This window comes from Loxodonta africana, chromosome 12, assembly GCF_030014295.1.
Source record: "Loxodonta africana isolate mLoxAfr1 chromosome 12, mLoxAfr1.hap2, whole genome shotgun sequence".
Classification (NCBI taxonomy): Eukaryota; Metazoa; Chordata; class Mammalia; order Proboscidea; family Elephantidae; genus Loxodonta; species Loxodonta africana.
In genome coordinates this window covers 90,065,339-90,085,532 of record NC_087353.1, presented here as the reverse complement: position 1 = coordinate 90,085,532, position 20,194 = coordinate 90,065,339, and the positions used below count along the sequence as shown (strand labels likewise).

Sequence of the window (20,194 nt, the reverse complement as noted above, 5' to 3'; positions counted from 1 at the left end):
GGAGCCAAGGACTGCAGAGATGCTGGGAGGGGAGAGACCCAGGAAGCCCTCCTATAGGAGACCGTTGGGTCAGATTAGGAGAAGAGAGGCAGGAGGAGGCAAGGGAAAGAGCAAAGGGACAGAGGTGGGACAGGGTGGGGAGGTGGCAAGGACGGATTTACCGAGGGGCTAGCATAGAGTCCCCAGCCCCAAGGCCCTCTGTCCTCCTCCTCAAAGCCTTGTCCCTCTCCCACCCGCTGGAACCTTTCCTTGTAGGTGAGGCCAACACTCTGTTCCGGAGTAACTCTCTGGCCTCAAAGTCCATGGAGTCTTTTCTGAAGGTGAGGTTGCATGGTATACTGTCCCTGTTTTATACATGAGGAGACCAAGACAGGCCAAGTGGCAGAGGGGACTTGAACTCAAGTCCTTTGTCTCCATGTCCAATGCTCTTTAAGACTAAGAATTCCATTCATTCACCCTGGGAGCAGCTGTGCACAGCCCCCACTGCTCTATTTGTGTGGGTAGCACCCTCCACATCACACTGTATGGGTACAGGGGAGCAGGAGGGAGGGGAGGGAAAGGGGGATTGGGTGGCTGGGGAGACCAGATGCTGGAAGATGGTGGGCAGCTGGAGGTGGGAGGAGGACCAGTCCCCTCTCTGTGGTCCCCAGGTGGCTGGGATGCGGTATTTGCATGGCGTCCTGGGTCCCATCATTGACAGAGTTTTTGAGGAGAAGAAGTACGTGGAATTGGACCCGAGCAAAGTGGAGGTCAAGGATGTGGGGTGAGGCCGGGGGCAGCCCCAGGGAGGGGGAAGAGCAGCCCCCGGGGAGGGGAGAAGGTCCGGCCCACTCTCTAAACATGTTTATGGCTCTTTCTGTCTGGGTTTACGTGTCGTGACTCTGCCACCTTTCCACCTGTGTCTTGTCTCTGTGCCGCTGTCTCTGCTGTCTCTGTTTCTGCGGCTATCCCGGCAGTCCCTGTCCGCGCCGTGTGTGCTTAGCGCCCCTCTCTCTGCGGGTCCGCCCGGGTCCACGCAGGTGCTCGGGGCTGCACCGCCCACAGACCGAGGCCGAGGTGCTGGAGCAGAGTGCCCAGACACTGCGCTCCCACCTGGGGGCGCTGCTGAGCGCGCTCAGTCGCTCGGTGCGCGCCTGCCCCGCCGTGGTCCGCGCCACCTTTCGGCAGCTCTTCCGGCGCGTGCGCGAGCGCTTCCCCAGTGCCCAGCACGAGGTGCGCCCTGTGCGGAGGGGCTGGGGGAGGGAAGAAGGTGGTGGGGGAAGAGGAGCTGCGGGCCACCGGGGTGGTGGTGAGGGTGGAGGGTGCAGTGTTGGAAGGCGAGGAGGGTCGGGGTGGGGTCATGGGGAGAGATGACGGGGACCATGGGAAGGGAACCTCAGGAGCCCAGGCCTGGGAAGAGAACACCCCGGCTCTTCCCTTTCGTCCCTTCAGAACGTGCCGTTCATCGCAGTCACCAGTTTTCTGTGCCTGCGCTTCTTGTCTCCTGCCATCATGGCGCCCAAGCTCTTCTACCTGCGAGAACAACACGCAGACGCCCGCACCAGCCGCACCCTGCTCCTGTTGGCTAAGGTGCGCGCCTGAGGACAGTGGCGGGATTCCTGGCTGGGTGTTGGAGAGGTTGTCCTTGCTTGGACAGCAGTGTGTTCCCGACTGACTCTGGGAAGGCCTTGCAGTGACTCCACTGACCTCGTTCGTGTAGGCACCGCACTTCACAGTTCACAGAGCGTGCTCATGCTATGTCACCTGAGCCCATAAAAAAATTTTTTTTTTGAAAATGAGGCCGGAGAGGTTGCCCAAGGCCGCACAGGCTGTCAGTGGTGTAGGAGGGGTTTCGAACCTGGATCTACTTACTCTGGGGCCTCAGCGGGCAGGAATACCCAGTGGAGCAGTGCCTGATACTAAACCTGCAGAGGAAGGTTAATAGGTTGGGCCCGAATGGTCTTACCTATTAAAGTCCCAAAAGGCTTCAAACTCTGATCAGTTCAACTCTGACCCCCAGCAGGGCTGGATGGACCATGGGCAGGACCTGGGTGGCCCCTAACCCTGATCCAGTGGAGCCTGGTTTTTTCTGCCCCTAGGCAGTGCAGAATGTGGGTAACATGGATACGCCGGCGTCCAGGGCTAAGGAGGCATGGATGGAGCCCCTGCAGTCCACTGTGCACCAGGGTGTGGCCCAACTAAAGGACTTCATCACCAAGCTGGTGAACATTGAGGAGAAAGAAGGTGAGTGCCACCCACAACCAGCTGTGGTGGTTTATTCTGCCCATGGCCCTGCCCACCGCTGCCCATGCCTCTCAGGGCATCTCCCACAGCCTCCTGTTCTCATTGCTCTGCCCTGACCCTGCTCACCTAGCTCACTTTTTGCCCTTCCTCCCCGGTTGGGCAGAGCTGGACCTGCAGCGGACGCTGAGCTTACAGGCACCGCCGGTGAAGGAGGGGCCACTCTTCATCCACAGGACCAAGGGCAAGGGCCCCCTCATGTCCTCCTCCTTCAAAAAGCTCCATTTCTCCCTCACCACCGAGGCCCTGAGCTTCGCCAAGACGCCCAGCTCCAAGGTGGGTGAGGAGGGAGGCGAATGAGTGGGTCCCTGAGGGCTCTTAACGCTGGAGCCCACTCCAGCGTCCATAGGGTCCTAGAAGGAGGCCAGGCTGGGACCCGGCTTCTGATGAGTGAACCATTTCTGTCAGTTACAAGGGTCACTTCCGACCAGTGAGGATGAAGCTTCCCTGCAGAGGGGTCACTGGGGCAGTGGCTGCAGTGTCTAGCCCTGACTTCCTTGGTCAGATGCCTCAGTGGGCAGGAGCACTGAGGGGTGCTTCTGGGAGATCAGGAAAGCAGAGGGACTGAGAGGTCCTGAGAAGAGCTGGAACAGGTGTTGGAGTTTTGGCCTCCAGTCCTGGCTTAGCCATTTCAGCCTAGGAAAATGGCTTTAGTCTGGCTGGGCCTTAGGTTCTTGGCCTGTAAATTTGGGATAATAGTCCCTATGTACCAGGTTGTAGAGGATTAGATGAGATGATCTCTTTGAGGGGCCTAACACAGGGCCTGGCTCATGGTAAATGGTATTAAAGACCCTACATCCCCCTGGGCCTGGGTCTCCTGTGAGCTGAGCCTCTTCTCCCAAGAAGGGTTTGTACTCATGGCTCCCTTGATGGACCTGACCCAACCCCCAGTCAGCCAGGCTATGAGGAGGGCCTGCTAGGGGTGCCCATCCCAACCCTGAGCAGGTAGCGTGGGCCCAGGACAGGCGAAGGAACTCGTCACCCCCCCTACCCTCAGGAGTCAGTTGGTTCTTGAGAAGGCCCCACGAGATAAAAGGGGCTGGCCTCTTTCCTACCAAAGGCCCCTCAGGTTGTTGTCATGTACCACCTTCAGTGTTTGAAGGGTTTTGCCACGTAGGCGTTATTCGGTTCTGGTCCGCATTTGTGTTCAGACGGCACATCAGGTGGAGACAGCACCACCAATGTGATTTCCACCCTGAATAGAGGTTTCTCTTGCTTGACTCTGCTGCCATCTAGGGAAGCCCATATTTTCCCCAGGGAGCTCTGCAGCAGTGGAAAACATTTGTAGCCTCCTGTAATGACCATCTGGGAGCGTTAGCTATGGGCCAGATACCGATTACCTTGCACCTAATCTCCCTCTCCAGCCCTGCAAGGTTGGGGCGCCCATCCCATTTCATGGGAACCGAGGCTCAAAGTCACGTGGTAGAGAGTGGCAGAACTGGGACGCGAGTCTGCCTGACTCTGCAGCCATGTTCTCCGATGATGCCACTGCTTGTCAGCTGGGAACCCAGCGCTGGGTGGCAGTCAAGGGCTGGTCCAGCTCTGACCCTCTGGACTTCTGGGGGGGTGTGTGAGGCAGGAGCGAGCCAGAATCCAAACAGTAGCCCGACCAGTAAAGACTGCTGGAGTAAGGAGGAAGGCTGGATCAACCAGGGAAGGCTTATTGGAAGGGGTAAGGGCATGGGACTACTGAGTCTCAGGACCGGAAGAGATCCCAAAGGCCATCCTGTCCAGCCCTGTCTGGGTCATAGATTACCTCTTCAAGGTCCCCCAGAAGACTCTGCTTGCATGCTGCCGATCACGGAGAACATACTACTACACAAAGGCCCTCTGTCTTTGCAGCTCTCGGTTAGAAAGGTCTTTACCCTGAGCTAAAGCCTGCCTTCTTGGGGCTTTCTTCTCTATCTCTGCTCTGCCCCTGGGGCAGCAGAACCAGTCTGTCCCTCCACCTTGTTGTCTTTAGGTGCTGTTGAGTCAATTCCGACTCATAGTGATGCTGTGTACAACAGAACGAAACAGTGCCTGGTCCTGTGCCATCCTCACAGTACACGCTATGCTTGAGCCCATTGTTGCAGCCACTGTGTCAGTCCATCTCACTGAGGGTCTTCTTCCACCCTGGCACAGTAGAAACCATAGCCCTAAGGGTGTTCGTTTCTAGAACCCCAAGCCCCTGAGCTTTTTTAGTCACTGTACTTTGAGGACAAAGCAAGTCTCTCGCTTGGTCTTTTTTTCTTGATTTTGCTCAGTCTTCTTAACATGCTTTCATTTGCCAAGTTCCCATTTGGACTGCGGCAACCAGAACTGAGCACAGCGCCGTGGGTGTTATCTGAACACTGCAGAGCACAGTAGACAGTCCCCTCCCGGATTCTGGCCATTATACTTTTATTGGTACTGCTTTGACTCATCTGTATTTTTTGGTTACATCTCACAGTAGCTTCACAGCCAGTCTCCTGTTGACTATTCAAGTAGTTTTTATTTTTCTTCTCAGACAGGGAAAAAAAAAACGTAACTCAGGAGCAGAAGTTAGTATTTATTTTTCTTAAACTTGTTGTCGTTAGGTGCCTTCGAGTCAGTGCCAACTCATAACAATCTTACAGGACAGAGCAGAACTGTCCAATAGGGTTTCCAGGGAGTGGCTGGTGGATTTGAACTGCTGACCTTTTGGTTAGCAGCCAAGCTTTTAACCACTGCACCACCAGGGCTCCTTTTAAACTTAGTCTTGTTTAACGCAGTCCATGGCGCCAGCTGGCTGAGATCCTTTTCAGTTCTGATTGTGAGCATGTCCCTGGGTCTTTGCCTAGTCACCAATAACCCTGGTTTCCAGGGTGGAGCTGAGGGCCAGGCTAGGGGTCTGCTCTTGAGGCTTCCCAGGGAAGGAAGGCATACTCCATCACTGGTCACCCTCCACAGCGGCCCCATCTTCTCCTGGCTTTGTGATTTGGGGGAAAAGGATGAAATATGCTTAGAGGGGAAGGCCTTTTGACACCCCCTAGTGGTCACAGCTTCCCCCTTTAGTGGCCTCCTGGACTTTAATCTCTTAAGACTCTGGTCCAGAATTCTGCTTGGCTCAATTGTTGGTAGAATTCGCCAGCTGCTTCCCTTGGGAGACCACAGCGTGGTCTGGCTCCTCTGTGGATCTTGTGGCACCCTGGCTTTGGGGTTATAACAGCTGCTTGATGTCCACCCTTGTTCTTGTCCCATGCTGGGCATCTGCCCCTCTTGTCCCTCCTTGTAGCACTCTTCCCAGCTTACAGGGGCACCTGTTCTGAAGCAGCTCTCTTCTGGTCCTCACTGGGGTGACCCCTAAGCCCAGGCCTCCCACTTTCCAGCATCTCTAGCTCTGGGAAGCTGTCTGGTCCTTGTAATCCCCTCTGCTTTTTCTGCAGCCCAGTCCAGCGTGGACGCTGGCTTGCCTACCTGGTAGGCCCCACCCTCACCCAGCTCTGGGTCACCTTCTGTTCCTTCCCATCCTGCGTAGCCTCCTGGTCTGTGCCAGCTCCTCTCCCCTGCCCTGCCCCGCACATCCTTTCCAGCAGACACACCCTCCCCCTTGCATGGCAGCAATTCCTCTGGCTGGGCAGAGGACCCTGTCATTCCCTCTGCGTGTGTCTTTCTGTGTGTGCATGTGTCTGTGTGTCTTTATGTGTGTATGTCTTGTGTCTGTATCTGTGTCTCGCTCCAAAGCAGCTCAGATGTGTGCCCCCCAGGCTTCTATCGAAGCTTCCCACTCCCCTCTTCCCAAGAGATGGCTCTGTTCCTGCTGTGCTTGTCACTGAGGCCACGAGTGTGGTGGGCCTTGGATTCCAGGCCAGGGAGTGGGCGTTACCTGAGGGCCGTGGGGACTGGTCATTCCATAGATGAGGCCCCAGCGAGAGCCGATGGGAGAGTGTTTAGGAGGCAAGGGCAGGGCTTGGGGGCTGGCGGCATAGACTGAGCGTTAGCAGGTTAGGGGCCTTTCGGGTGTTTTTAAATCCAGAGCTTCTCTTAGTCCCATTTGGCTTTCATCAGATTCTATTAAATGGCCCTGTACCTTATCTGAGGGTGGTGGCAAGGCGGCGGGGGGGGGGAGGGGGGCAGGCACAGGGTATGGCCTTTAGAGTCTGAAAAAACCAAGGTGACTTGGCGGATTAATTGATGCAGAAGCTAAGGCTCTGGTCCCAGCCAAGCAGGCATTGCGCTCCAACCCCAGGGAATGCTGGGTGTACAGACGCTAGTCCAGATCTCAGACCTCCCAGGACTGCTGGGAGCGCTGGAGGCCAAGCTTTTCCCTCTCCATCCATCCCCCCTCTGCCCTGGCTGAGGTCACTCCTGGGAGCAGTAGGCTCTGTGGGTCCCCATGAACCCATGCTGCAGAAGGGAGACGGAGGCCCAGCAATAGGAAGCCAAGCGCAGGAGAGGGCGGCTCTGCCCTGGGTGGGTCCCTGAGCCTCCCTTCCCCTGCTGGCCCCAGAAAAGCTCCCTCATCAAGCTGGCCAACATCCGGGCAGCAGAAAAGGTGGAGGAGAAGAGCTTCGGTAGCTCCCGTGTCATGCAGATCATCTACACGGACGACGTGGGCCGGCCCCAGACCGCCTACCTGCAGTGCAAGGTGCTGGTTGTGGCCAGGGGCCCAGTGGGGCGCCGTGGGGTGGGGAGCGTGGGAGTCTGCCTGGGGGGCCGGAAATGAGGCATGGGTGTCTCCCACCCCGTCAGCCATGTTTGATACAGCAGGATGTCTGTGTGTCCGTGTGTGCCTCTCTGCATGCATGTGTCTATATGTCTGCGTCTGTGTCTGTGTCGTTGTCTCTGTGTGTGTCTATATCTGTGTGTCTTTGTGTCTGTGTTTCTGTGTGTGTCTGTATGACTTGTGTCTATGTGTGTGTGTCTGTCTATGTCTGCATGCCTGGGACACCCCGGCCCAGGTCTGATCAGGTCACACCTTGCAGTGCATGAACGAGCTGAACCAATGGCTGTCTGCACTGCGGAAAGTGAGCATGAACAACACTGGCCTGCTGGGCTCCTACCACCCTGGCGTCTTCCGTGGGGACAGGTGGAGCTGCTGCCACCAGAAGGACAAGACAGGTGGGGGCGGAGCCTGGCCACAGGAGGCCTCAGACCCCCTGACTGGGAGATGGGGCCACTGAACCCCACCTCACTGGCCTGGCTGGGAGCCACCTATGGGGAAACTAACCTGAAGAAAACCAGTCCCTCCAGGTGCTGGGGGTGAAAGGAGGGGAGGATTCCATGACCAGGTAGTTGGGGAAATGCCACAGGGTGTGTGTGGTGCACCGTCAGCACGCTGAAGGCTCTGAGGCCTGTATACTCTCAGAATCCTGGTCCTCGCTCCGTTGAGGCCCACACTTACCACACTTGTTGGACAGGGACTCTTCTTGTGTGACGAGCTTCTTGCAGAATGGTGCTCCAAGGAGCCTGCTTTAGGGATGTCCGCCTGTAAGGGCTGGCGAGAGCTTCTGTGCTGGTAGCCTGGTGTGGGAGAGAAGCTGGGCTGGGGAGGGGGCCCTGAGCCTTGGGCACTAGAGGGGTGGCAGAAAGGAGCTTTCTGGTAGAGCTTTCTGTGCTGATGGAAATGGGCTATACCTGTGCCATCCAGTACACTAACCACGAGCCATGTGTGGATACTGAGCTCTTGAAATGTGGGTAGTGCAACTGAGGAACTGAGTTTTTAGCTTTTTAAAATTTTATTTACATTTAATTAATTTAGATTTTAAAAGTCTTGTAAGGCTAGTGTTTACCCTATTGGACAGCACAGTTCTAGAACCTTGGACACTTGTCCCTCTTATTCCTACCTGATTTACAAAATACTTGCTTCCTAGTCACACAGTAGGCTCAGCACTTGGAGCCCCTGCCCCCCAGGCCAGGCCCGGCCTCGGCCCCAGAAGCCCTGTGGAAGCCAGTGGAACCTGACCCACCTGCTCTAGCCGAGTCCTGGGTTTGAGGTTAAGCTGTGGAGATTGGGGCATCACCAGGCCACAGATGCTCTTGAAACGGAATTCCCTTTCTCAGTGTAGAGAGTTCAGCCCAGCTGTTGGTGCTTAGGAAACCCTGGTGGCATAGTGGTTAAGTGCTACGGCTGCTAACCAAAAGGTTGCCAGTTTGAATTTGCCAGGTGCTTCTTTTCTTAGAAACTCTGTGGGGCAGTTCTACTCTGTCCTATAGGGTTGCTGAGTTGGAATCAACTCAGTGGCAACAGACTTGGTTTTTTTGGTTTTTATTGGTGCTTATCTACAGACTGACCCTGCCAGGGCCCTGCAGGGTGGCTCCTTATAAGTGACATTGGGGCTGGCAGACCTGCCCTGCAGCCTCTGGCTGTCAGCACCATAGTGACATTGTCAGTGAAGTGGGGCCTTACCACACCACTGTGGGGCAGGGTCTGTAAAATGGAGGAAAAAGGCTCAGAGAGGGCAGGTGACTTGGCCAAGGTCATAAGGCCTGTGAGATGCAAGGCCAGCTCATTCCAAGGTGCAGACCCCTATAGCCCACTTGACCATGATCTTCCAGGCAGGTAGCCTTCCAGAAAGTCACCCAGATCTTCCAAGGTGCGTCTTGCACAACTCCCCCTAGCTGCAATCACGTATCCCATATCCCATGGCTCAGGAGCTGAACCCAAGGTGAGCTGCCGCCCTGGAAGGGTGAGGAGCCACAGGCATACCTGGGCCAGCCTTCCCTAGCTCTGCTCTGCCTCCAGCCCAGCCCTGCACTAGGGGGCCCGGGTCTAATCCTCTCACCCTCTAGGCCTCGGTTTGCCCACCTCTACAACCAGGAAGTCAGGCATGAGCTCAGACAGTGTGGGTCCCTCTTCCCTGCCACCAGGCCAGACCTGCCTATAACCCTGCCCTCTCTCTGCCCCCAGATGTGGGCTGTGATAAGACCCGGTCACGGGTGACTCTGCAGGAGTGGAATGACCCTCTTGACCACGACCTGGAGGCCCAGCTCATCTACCGGTACCTGCTAGGTGTGGAGGCCACACTTCGGTGAGGAGGCCTGCGCAGATCACACACGGAGAGCCCGTGTGCCGGGGGAATCTGCCTGGCAAGGCCAGAGCTGGGATTCAGACTCAGCTGCCCTGGGTGGCACTGTGGTCAATTCCCTTCTAATCAGGCACAGCACTTCTCCTGCCCTTGGCAGCCACACTGGGGGAGAGGCACCCACATCTCTGTAGATCTGGATGGGGGTCAGTGCTGTGCCAGCCCAGGGTCAGGGCCAGGCTGCTCAATGTCAACTTCCCATGGTGCCTCAGGAGCACAAGACCTGGAGGGGTGGTGAGTGTCCTCCCTGCCCTTCACAGACACTAGCAGAATTTATCTCCCCTTCCTCCCTCAATGTCCTTTGAGCTCCTGCTGTCAGTCTAGAGCCACCTGCTCCATGTGAGCTGGTCACTGGCCATACCTGGTCACCCTGCCGCTGCCACCTTCTTTGCCCCCCCGCCCCACTCTACTCCTGCTCCCTTGCTCGGTGACCTCATCCTCCACGTAGGTGGTGCATTCTCACCCTGTCCTCTGAGAGGATGCTTCCAGAGACGTACGGGTCCACCCACCTAGACCGTCAGTGCCATGGCCACACTCTGGCACTTGGCATTCCTCTTCTTTCTCTTCAGCATTTGTGAGCCTCTGCTTTAATTCATTTCATGTATTAGCTCATCTCTATCCACAAACACTGAGCCAGGTAGGTACTATTATTGTCCCCAGTTAAGTTCATAAGTGGCAGAGCTAAAATTCATACCCAGGCCACCTGGGTCCAGTGCCCATGGTCCTAACCACTGCGCCCTGCTGCTGTGAGAGCCTCCCTGCCTTCAGAACTACTCCAGCGCCCTCCTCTCCTCCCCTCTTGCTTCCTCTGGTGCCCACCACCAACAGACCTTCCACCCCACTGGGCTAAGTTCAAGGTGTCAGCCGGGATGGCTCCTTGTGGAGGCTCTATGGGGAGAATCCATTTTCTTCCCTTTTTCAGCTTCTGGAGGCCGCCTGCTTTCCTGGGTTTGTGGCTCCTTTCTCCATCTTCGAAGTGAATCACTCCAGTCTCTGTATCATCACATTGCCTCCTCCTTCCTTTGACTTTCTTGCCTCCCTCTTATTAGGATCCTTGTGATTGCATTTAGGGCCCACCTGGATAATCAGGCCACTCTCCCCCATTGCAAGATCCTTAGCTTAATCACACCTGCGAAGTCCTATTTGCTCTAGAAGGTAACATTCACAGACGCTGGGGATTCTTCAGCCTACCGCACCCACCAATCGTCTGCCCCCACTCCCCACCTGAGCAGCGGAGATCCCAGGGCCCGTCTCTGGAAGGCCTCTTACATTCCCCCTTCATCCCTTTTCCTTGTAAGCCTCGTCTCTGGGTAACCCCATCCTCCCCCCACTTCTTCCCTGCACCCGGGCCAGTCTGGAGAAAAACACCGTTGGGCCACCAGGTTTTTTTTTTACCCCATTTAAAATTTTTTACCCCAGATGTCAAGCAGTGCTGCCTGGTGCAGGGACATCGCTCCTGGTGTGGCCTCTCTTCCTCTTCTCCATCATCAGTTTTTTCTTTCTCTCCTAGATCGTTTCATCAGACAGAAACCCTCTAGCGCCCGTCTTAAAACTTGAAACCCTCCCTCGACCCCATACTCCCCTGAAAACATTGCTCCATGTCCCTGCTCCCTTGATTGCAGAACTTGGGAGAGAGTTGTCTTTACCCTCCGTGCTTTCTCAAACCCAATCTGGACAGGCTCACGGCCCCACCAGTGACCTCCATGTTGCCAGGTCTAGCGGTCACGTCTCAGTGCCCCTCGTTCTTGGCCCATCAGCAGTAATGGACACAGTTGGCAGCCCCCTCTCGAGACACATCCTCTCCGCTTGCAGGACCTGCCAGACTCTCGTGGTTTTCTTCCTCAGTGGCGGCTGCTCCTCCTCCTCAGGCTTTCCCACGCCTTTAAATCCCATCTATGCCCTGAGGACTCCACCTCTCTCCTCCCTGAGCTCCAAATGTCCAGCTGCCTACTTGGCATCTCCACCTGGATGTCCAAACGTTATCTCAAACCTAACTGGAGACAATAGGGCTCTCCATTTCCCCCACCCGACCACCTCCAGGCCTCTTCCTCCCCTAGTCTCCTCGCGGTAAACAGCACCACTGCCCACCTGGGTGCCTGAGCTGCAGACCTAGGACTTGTCTTTGGTTCCTTTCTTTGACTCACTGTCCCCAGCCCTCATATCCAACCCCTCAGCAAGTCCCCTTGGCTTCACTTTCAGAATAAATCCAATCTGACCATTTCTCTTCTCCCCACTGCCGCTCCCCTAGTCCGAGCTCTCCCATTTACAGCCGGGACTGTGCGGGAGCCTCCTATCGGGTCTCCCTGCCTCCACTCCAGCCTCTGTAGGATCTGCTCACCACACAGCCCCTAGAGAAATCTTCTACAGCAAGAAGCAGATCACATTGCTCCCCTGCTTAAAACTTCTAATGGTTTCCCATCATAAAAATCCCAAATTCCTGCCATGGCTTCAAGGCCTCCCGTGCCGTGGTCCCTGGCCGCTCTTCCAGCCTCTTCTCCTAGCACCAGCCCCTTTATTTGCCGGGTTTGCTGCAGCTACCCTTGCCACCTTGCTGTTTCTCAGCCTCGCCATGCTTGTTCCCATTCCAGGGCCTTTGCACATGCTGTGGTCCTTGCCTGAATGGCCTTCCCCCAGGTGCTCACATGGCTCATTCCCTTATCTGGTTCAGGTCTCTGTTTAAGTGCCACCTTATCCAAGAGGCTGTCCCCAAGCACCCTGTGAAAGTCACCCCCGTTCCCCCATCACTCTCGAACTTCACAGACCCCGTTTTCTGAAGCTGTATTACACATTGAATCATAAATATGTGCTGCTTTCTTGTCTGTTGCCTGTCTCTTGACTAGATTGTGAGCTCCATGCAGGCAGGACTGGTATTCACAGCTCTGGCCCCAGGACAGAGAACAGTGCCTGGCACAGCTTAGAAAATGCTGACTGAGAAATCAGCGGAGGGAGAGAGGTCTGAGAGACTCAGGAGGCCCCCTCACCAGCTTCCCCCTCACTCTGTCCTTGCCCACAGGGAGAAGCACCGGGAGCTGAGGGGTGCCACAGAGGCAGGCACTGCGCTTGAAGGCCCTGGCCTAGGTAGGTCTCTCCTGCCTGGGTCTCACGTGGTGGCCCGAGCCCCTTTTGGTGGGTAGAGGCCAGGACCTGTACCCACAGGGCTCCTCAGGCCCACACCCAGGGGCCCTCCCACATCTGGGACAGGCTCTGGCAGGTGAGAGGCCCTACCTGCTCTACCCTCACAGCTGTCTGCTCCCCAGCCCCTGAGGACGGACTCGCCCAGCTGTTCCAGGTGCTGCAGGACCTCAAGAAGGCCCACAGCGTCAGCCCTGCTGCCGCCCCAGCCTCGGAGCACAGAAACCTTCTGGAGCTGCAGACGTGAGGCCCATGGCACCCTTGCCACACTGCCAGATGCTGGGAGACCTGCACGCTTTCAGCCCTTCACCCCAGCCCCCTCACTAGGGTGCCGGGCTGGGGGTCTCTTGGACGGAGGGGGTAGGGAGATCCAGAAGTCCAGAATGGGCAAGGCTTTGGGCCATTATCACCGACCTGAAGTCTCCTGGGGATTTAGGGCCCCTGCTGTCTGTGAAGCCGGGCCACTCCCTGCAGCCCTTGCACCCCTGCCACTAGCCCAGACTCCTGAGGGGCTTTCGCTTCTGCCCGGGACAGACCCGGCAGAAGCACACCTAGGGAATCAGGGCTGAGGCTCTGTGAGCCCAGGTTGGGAGAGGATACCCTCCCCTACACCCCACACCCCCACTCATGAGATTTAGTCTCCTGGGGCCCAGGAGACCACCCTCGAGCCTCAGTGCCCCCTCGCTCCTGGCCCTTACCCACCCATTACACTCGTGAGTTGGGAGGAGCACCACGGTGCTCTGTGGCTGACAATAAACCTGCTGTGACTGCTTTGGCTCTGGGGTCTTGCGATGTGGTCAGGGGAGAGAGAGGGCCCAGGAGGACCCAGCAGCTACCGGTGAGGATGAACAAGGACTGGAACCACCGTCATAGCCTCTGTGCAGTCCCCATCGTCCTTCTCTGCTTCCCGCTCCCCCAGAGAGGCTTTCTCCTCCCTGCTGCTGCTCCCACCACATCCCTGGGTCCCCCTACTCCCATCCCCACAGACCACAGAGCTGGACGAGTCTCCTTGCAGCCCCAAACAAGCCAGGGCCCCTTTGCCCAGGGCGCCCCTGAACTGCACAGCAAGACTGAGTTTAGGACTTGAATCCTGAGCTGTGGCCTGGCCCTGGCGGTGGTCCCTTCTTCTCCCAGGCACACCATCCTGCCCTCGTTCAGGTCCCCACAGGCTGAGTGGCCACAGTGACTTGGCTGTTGGAGAGAAGACCCAGAGCTCCCTCCCACACAAGGCTTCCAGCCTCTGCCTTGGCGGCGCCGTTGCCTCTTTTGCTGTCTGACACCAGACTCCAAAGGTTCACCCTGGCCCAGCCCACTCCTGGCCCCAGCCTACTCCTGGCCCCAGGGGGTGCGTCTGAAGCCCTTACCACCAGAGGTCCCAGGCTGGTTCTGTTGGCCTAGCGTGAATCCACTCCCACCTCTCAGGGGCCAAGGGCCCTGGGGGTGGAGTCCCAGCATCCAGGGAGCCTGGCTGCCTGTCCTTGGTCAGTCCCCTCTGAGGCCCCACAACTTCACCCTCTTGTGGGGCCTCCCATCAAGCCCTACACCTTGCCTAAGAGGGGTCCCCACCTCTGTGGGACAGTGATGATGGCCACTGGCTTGCAGAGCTGAAGGGGGGTCCCAGGGTGGCTGGACACCCAAGCTGTGGGTGGTACTAGCTCCCATGGCTGTCCTGCTGGAGGTGCCACATGCTGCTGCCGTTAGCAGCCAGGGTACTGGGGCAGGCAGGGCCTCTGTACCTCGGGAGATCAGGCTCGAGACCAGATAGGGCTCAACAGACCTCTTTCCTTCCCTGGCTCCTCCTGCCCAACCCTGGCCCAGTGCTCACCAGCCGCAAAGTGGACTAATGTGGGGAGACATGGGAGGCCTCAGACTCAGTAACAGCTGCTGACTCACAGTGAGCATGCTCCGGGGTGGGCACTGCGCTGACCCTTCACCTGCTGCCACTCACTTCTTCCTCCCCACAATCCCATCATCCTCTCTACTCTTCAGCTACCAGGAAAACAAGGCAAGATGGTAATATGCCTGGGGCCCCACAGCTAGAACACATGGAGGACTTGGGTTTTGAACTACGCATCTGACTCAGAGTAGGATGGGTTGTTTAAAATCACATTCCAATTGTGAGGAGGAAGGAGGACCCTTAAATTAGAAGAGATTAAGAGCTTAAACAATCAAATGTAATAAAAACAAAAGATTGAGAAATCACATTTTTTTTTAATTAATTTTTATTAAGCTTCAAGTGAACATTTACCATTCCAATCAGTCTGTCACATGTAGGTTTACATACATCTTACTCCCTTCTCCCACTTGCTCTCCCCCTATTGAGTCAGCCCTTTCAGTCTCGTTTCGTGCCAATTTTGCCATCTTCCCTCTCTCTCTATCTTCCCATCCCCCCTCCAGTCAAGAGTTGCCAACACACTCTCCAGTGTCCACCTGATTTAATTAGCTCACTCTTCATCAGCATCTCTCTCCCCCCCACTGACCAGTCCTTTTCATGCCTGATGATTTGTCTTCGGGGATGGTTCCTGTCCTGTGCCATCAGAAGTTCTGGGGAGCATTGTCTCTGGGATTCCTCTAATCACAGTCATACCATTAGGTATGTTCTTTTCATGAGAATTTGGGGTCTGTATCCCATTGGTCTCCTGCTCCCTCAGGAGTTGTCTGTTGTGCTCCCTGACAGGGCAGACATCGATTGTGGCCGGGCACCAACTAGTTCTTCTGGTCTCAGGATAATGTAGGTCTCTGGTTCATGTGGCCCTTTCTGTCTCTTGGGTTCTTAGTTGTCGTGTGACCTTGGTGTTCTTCCTTTGCCTTTGCTACAGGTGGGTTGAGACCAATTGATGTATCTTAGATGGCCGCTTGTTGGCATTTAGGACCCCAGGCGCCACAATTCAAAGTGGGATGCAGAATGTTTTCATAATAGAATTATTTTGCCCATTGACTTAGAAGTCCCCTCAAACCAAGTTCCCCAGACCCCGGCCCCTGCTCCGCTGACCTTTGAAGCTTTCATTTTATCCCAGAAACCTCTTTGCTTTTAGTCCAGTCCAATTAGGCTGACCTTCCTTGTATTGAGTATTGTCTTTCCCTTCACCCAAAGCAGTTCTTATCTACAGATTGATCAATAAAAAGCCCTCTCCCTCCCTCCCTCCCTCCCCCCTTTGTAACCACAAAAGTATGTGTTCTTCTCCGTTTTTTCTATTTCTCAAGATCTTATAATAGTGGTCTTATACAATATTTGTCCTTTTGCAACTGACTCATTTCGCTCAGCATAATGCCTTCCAGATTCCTCCATGTTATGAAATGTTTCAGAGATTCGTCACTGTTCTTTATCGATGCGTAGTATTCCATTGTGTGAATATACCACAATTTATTTACCCATTCATCCGTTGACGGACATCTTGGTTGCTTCCAGCTTTTTGCTATTATAAACAGAGCTGCAATAAACATGGGTGTGCATATATCTGTTTGTGTGAAGGCTCTTGTATCTCTAGGGTATATTCCGAGGAGTGGGATTTCTGGGTTGTATGGTAGTTCTATTTCTAACTGTTTAAGACAACGCCAGATGGATTTCCAAAGTGGTTGTACCATTTTACAATCCCACCAGCAGTGTATGAGAGTTCCAATCTCTCCGCAGCCTCTCCAACATTTATTATTTTGTGTTTTTTGGATGAATGCCAGTCTAGTTGGTGTGAGATGGAATCTCATCGTAGTTTTAATTTGCATTTCTCTAATGGCTAACGATCGGGAGCATTTTCTCATGTATCTGTTGGCTGCCTGAATATCTTCTTTAGTGAAATGTGTGTTCATATCCTTTGCCCACTTCTTGATTGGGTTGTTTGTCTTTTTGTGGTTGAGTTTTGACAGAATCATGTAGATTTTAGAGATCAGGCGCTGGTCTGAGATGTCATAGCTGAATATTCTTTCCCAGTCTGTAGGTGGTCTTTTTACTCTTTTGGTGAAGTCTTTAGATGAGCATAGGTGTTTGATTTTTAGGAGCTCCCAGTTATCTGGTTTCTCTTCATCATTTTTGGTAATATTTTGTATTCTGTTTATGCCCTGTATTAGGGCTCCTAGGGTTGATCCTATTTTTTCTTCCATGATCTTTATCGTTTTAGTCTTTATGTTTAGGTCTTTGATCCACTTGGAGTTAGTTTTTGTGCATGGTGTGAGGTATGGGTCCTGTTTCATTCTTTTGCAAATGGATATCCAGTTATGCCAGCACCATTTGTTAAAAAGACTATCATTTCCCCAATTGACTGACACTGGTCCTTTGTCAAATATCAGCTGCTCATACGTGGATGGATTTATATCTGGGTTCTCAATTCTGTTCCATTGGTCTATGTGTCTGTTGTTGTACCAGTACCAGGCTGTTTTGACTACTGTAGCTGTATAATAGGTTCTGAAATCAGGTAGAGTGAGGCCTCCCACTTTCTTCTTCTTTTTCAGTAATGCTTTGCTTATCCGGGGGTTCTTTCCCTGAGAAATCACATTTTTATGAGACAATTAGAAATTTGGACAATGGCCGACTATACAACGATATGAAGAAACTGTTGGTTTTTTAAAGGTGTGATAAGATATTGTGGTTATGTGGTTAAGAGTCTTTATCTTTTAGAACCACCACCCGTCTGTCAGTTTATCACATTGTGGTGGCTTGCCTGTTGCTGTGATGCTGGAAGCTATGCCCCTGGTATTTCAAATACCAGCAGGGTCACCCATAGTGGACAGGTTTCAGCAGAGCTTCCAGACTAAGATAGACTAGGAAGAAAGGCCGGGCGATCTGCTTCTGAAAATTAGCCAGTGAAAACGCTATGGGTCATGACAGAATATTATCCATTGTAGTTCTGAAAGATGAGCCCCCTGGGTTGGAAGGCACTCAAAATACACAGTGGCTGCAAAAATGGATTCAAGTATACCAATAATCATGGAGATGGCACAGGACTGGGCAATGTTTTGTTCTGTTGTCCGTGGGTCACCATGATGCAACTAACAACATCTCTTACTGAAATATTTATGGATAAAATGATGGGACTCTGAGATTTAACTTCAAAATAACCTAGAGGCCGGGGCTGGGAAGTGGGTGGAGATGGAGATGAGACAAGACTGGCCATAAGTTGATAATTATTGGAGTGGGTGGTAGGTGCATGGGGGTTCATCATATTATACAATCTACCTTCATGTATCTTTGACATTCTTCCATAATAAAAAGTTTGAGAAGTGTGTGTGCCCAGGTCCTACCAAAGACCTATCGACTGCAAACCTTCAGCAAGTGAGGTCCAGGGTCTTCGGAAGGAACGTCCCAGGCACCTCTGCACTCTGAACCCGGAGAGTCCAGGCCCGAAGGGGATCAAGCCCTGCTTGCTTATGTCACATATACATACACACTGGGCCAAAGCAAGGCTCCCATCAGCCTTCCTGTCACTGCCCTCATCCCCATCTCTAGGTACCAGTACGCTGCAACATAATTAACAAGACAGCTTATCTCAGAGCCTGGCCCATGAATCCCAGGCCTAAGACAGCCTCCAAGGGCACAGGTTGCAAGCAGGACTCCTAACCTGGCTGACCTGCCAGGCTCTGGAACAGGGCCAGTGGGGTAGGTTCCCTTCTGGGTTCTTCCAGGGATGACATAGAAAGGCAGAGGGGAAATGAAGCAAGGAGGGGCTAGCCCCTACCTTCTACCCCGTGGTTTTTGGGGTGATGTCTACCTTTTTGCCTGCCCGTATCACTCAACAACCAGCCCACCAAGGGCTTATCGCCTGAATACTACCATCCTACGGGCCTTCCGAACTTTTTTTGCAGGACAAGACTTCTCCCCTCCCCCTTCCCCGGGGTGGCTGAGCCTACCCGCCCCCACCATCTCCAACACCTGATTCTCTATTAGGGCCTCACAAAAACTCTCATTGATTTGCTTGTTCTCAGGATTCGAGGACCTAACGCTCAAAAGTATGAACCCTAGGGTCTACTGAGGCCTAATGCAGAGAGTGGAGTCCTAGTGGCACAGTGGTTAAGAGCTCAGGCTGCTAACCAAAAGGTCAGCAGTTCTAATCCACCAGCCACTCATAGGGTTTCCAAAGCTGTAAATCTTTACAAAGCAGGAGGCCATGGGGTAGGTGCTGGGTTCGAACTGTTGTCCTTTCAGTTAGTCCTGGAGAACTAAGGCCCCTATTCTGCAACAGTAGAAGCCTGGATTTCAGCTGCACACAGTTGTGCTGACCCGTTGCTGTCAAGTCAATTCCGACTCACAGCGACCCTATAGGACAGCGTAGAGCTGCCCCATGGAGTTTCCAAGGGATGCCTGGTGGGTTTCAACTGCCCACCTTTTGGCTAGCAGTGGTAGCACTTAACCACTATGCCACCAGGGTTTCCACAGTTGTGCCAGGCAGGCTTATCTCTCTCAGTTTCATGAGAGGTTGGGAATGGTCACTTGGCCTCCTCTTGGGGCATGCCAACATGGAGCCACTGGAGACTTCAGGGGGTTGACAACTTTTGGAGCCCATAATCTCATGGTCAAGGAGTCAAAGGGGCAAATGTCACCAGCACCCCCTAAGAGAGGAAAAACTTCCACTGTTGCAGGGAGGGTGAAGCCCCTGCTGGGTAAAAATCCTCTCCCCACCCTGCCCATCACCCAGTAATGGCAGCCAGCCTCATCAGCTCCAGGCCCCTGCAGTACTGGCAATAACAGCATCCAGGGCCCAGTCTTTTCCAGGAGGACGAAAAGGAGTAGGAATTACAACCTCAGAGAATCATGACCCTCCTTGCCCTCAGTTCCTCACCAGTTAGAACAAGGCCTCACCCACCTGATCCTGGAGGATCAAGGTTCTGTGTGGGCCTCCAGAGGAGTGACATTTCCTCACTCCATGGCTCAAGGGTTCAAGTAGGAAACAGCCCTTCCTAGAAAGAGTGGTGGTGGAAGCTCCAGATTTCCTTGGGGGCTCGACGGCTGCTGCCCTGCCGTGGACAAAGAGTGAAGCTGTTAGGACTCCAGCAGCTAATCTGAGACCTCAGAATGTTTCAAACAACTCACGCTGGGCTTTCATACTGGGCTGTAGTCTCTCAAAGTCCAACCAATCAATACAGGGTATGATACACTTATCCCACCGAACTGCTCTCTCATGCCTGTATACACCTGCCTCCTCACCCCCCCGGCCACACCCCCAACTCCCAGCCCTCACCCAACTGTCCCTGCTAACAAAGAGCTCACTAAGTCCAAACTTTGTAAGCCAGTGACAACCTAGCCTAACAAAGAGCTCACTAAGTCCAAACTTTGTAAGCCAGTGACAACCTACCAGTCTGCCCAGCCAGCCTTGACAGGGGGCTCATTCATACGCAACGGTCTGGCTCAAAGGATAGATGCCCATGGGGCTCCTTCAGCTCCCCTCCCCGCCACTTGCTGCTGGCAACACCTGTCCACTACCCCATGGGCATTATTACCCCATTCTCCAAACGCCTCTTGCTGTGTACTCCAAGGATATATTTCCATACAGGGATCAAGAAGTAGGGGGAAGGGAAGGGGTTCCGGCTCGGAGGTACCCGCTTAGCCTGGACGAGGCTGTTTCAGTAATACCAGTCCCTAGGGGCCGGAACCGGAGCATTCGCCACAGCGAACCCACCTGTAAGCAGGTCAAATGTACCTTCCAGACTCACGCATGCGCACAGCGACCAGCCGGGTTCCGGCCTCACTACGCCCCCCGCCCGGCCTCCGGCAACTCTCGCGTCTGCGCAAGGTCCTCCGGTCCGGTAGGGGGCGATGAGTCGCTCCGACT

The 20,194-nt window shown here is 54.3% G+C and overlaps 1 protein-coding gene across 8 annotated transcripts in view; it reads left to right on the top strand.

The window, feature by feature from the left end:
• The window catches only part of RASA4B (RAS p21 protein activator 4B), a 29,270-nt gene extending 16,058 nt beyond the window's left edge, over positions 1 to 13,212 (top strand). Inside the window, exons 11-21 of one of the 8 annotated variants that reach the window (XM_064295914.1) lie at positions 256 to 320; positions 651 to 763; positions 957 to 1,212; positions 1,432 to 1,569; positions 2,079 to 2,223; positions 2,387 to 2,556; positions 6,731 to 6,868; positions 7,206 to 7,341; positions 9,131 to 9,251; positions 12,319 to 12,383; positions 12,548 to 13,212. In XM_064295914.1, the coding sequence (XP_064151984.1) occupies positions 256 to 320; positions 651 to 763; positions 957 to 1,212; positions 1,432 to 1,569; positions 2,079 to 2,223; positions 2,387 to 2,556; positions 6,731 to 6,868; positions 7,206 to 7,341; positions 9,131 to 9,251; positions 12,319 to 12,383; positions 12,548 to 12,684 (1,484 nt within the window). In that variant the 3' untranslated portion in view covers positions 12,685 to 13,212. The remainder of the gene's footprint in view (positions 1 to 255; positions 321 to 650; positions 764 to 956; positions 1,213 to 1,431; positions 1,570 to 2,078; positions 2,224 to 2,386; positions 2,557 to 6,730; positions 6,869 to 7,205; positions 7,342 to 9,130; positions 9,252 to 12,318; positions 12,384 to 12,547) is intronic. The other 7 variants (XM_064295917.1, XM_064295916.1, XM_064295915.1 and 4 more) reach the window with 7 other exon arrangements.
• Positions 13,213 to 20,194: the final 6,982 nt, after the last annotated feature.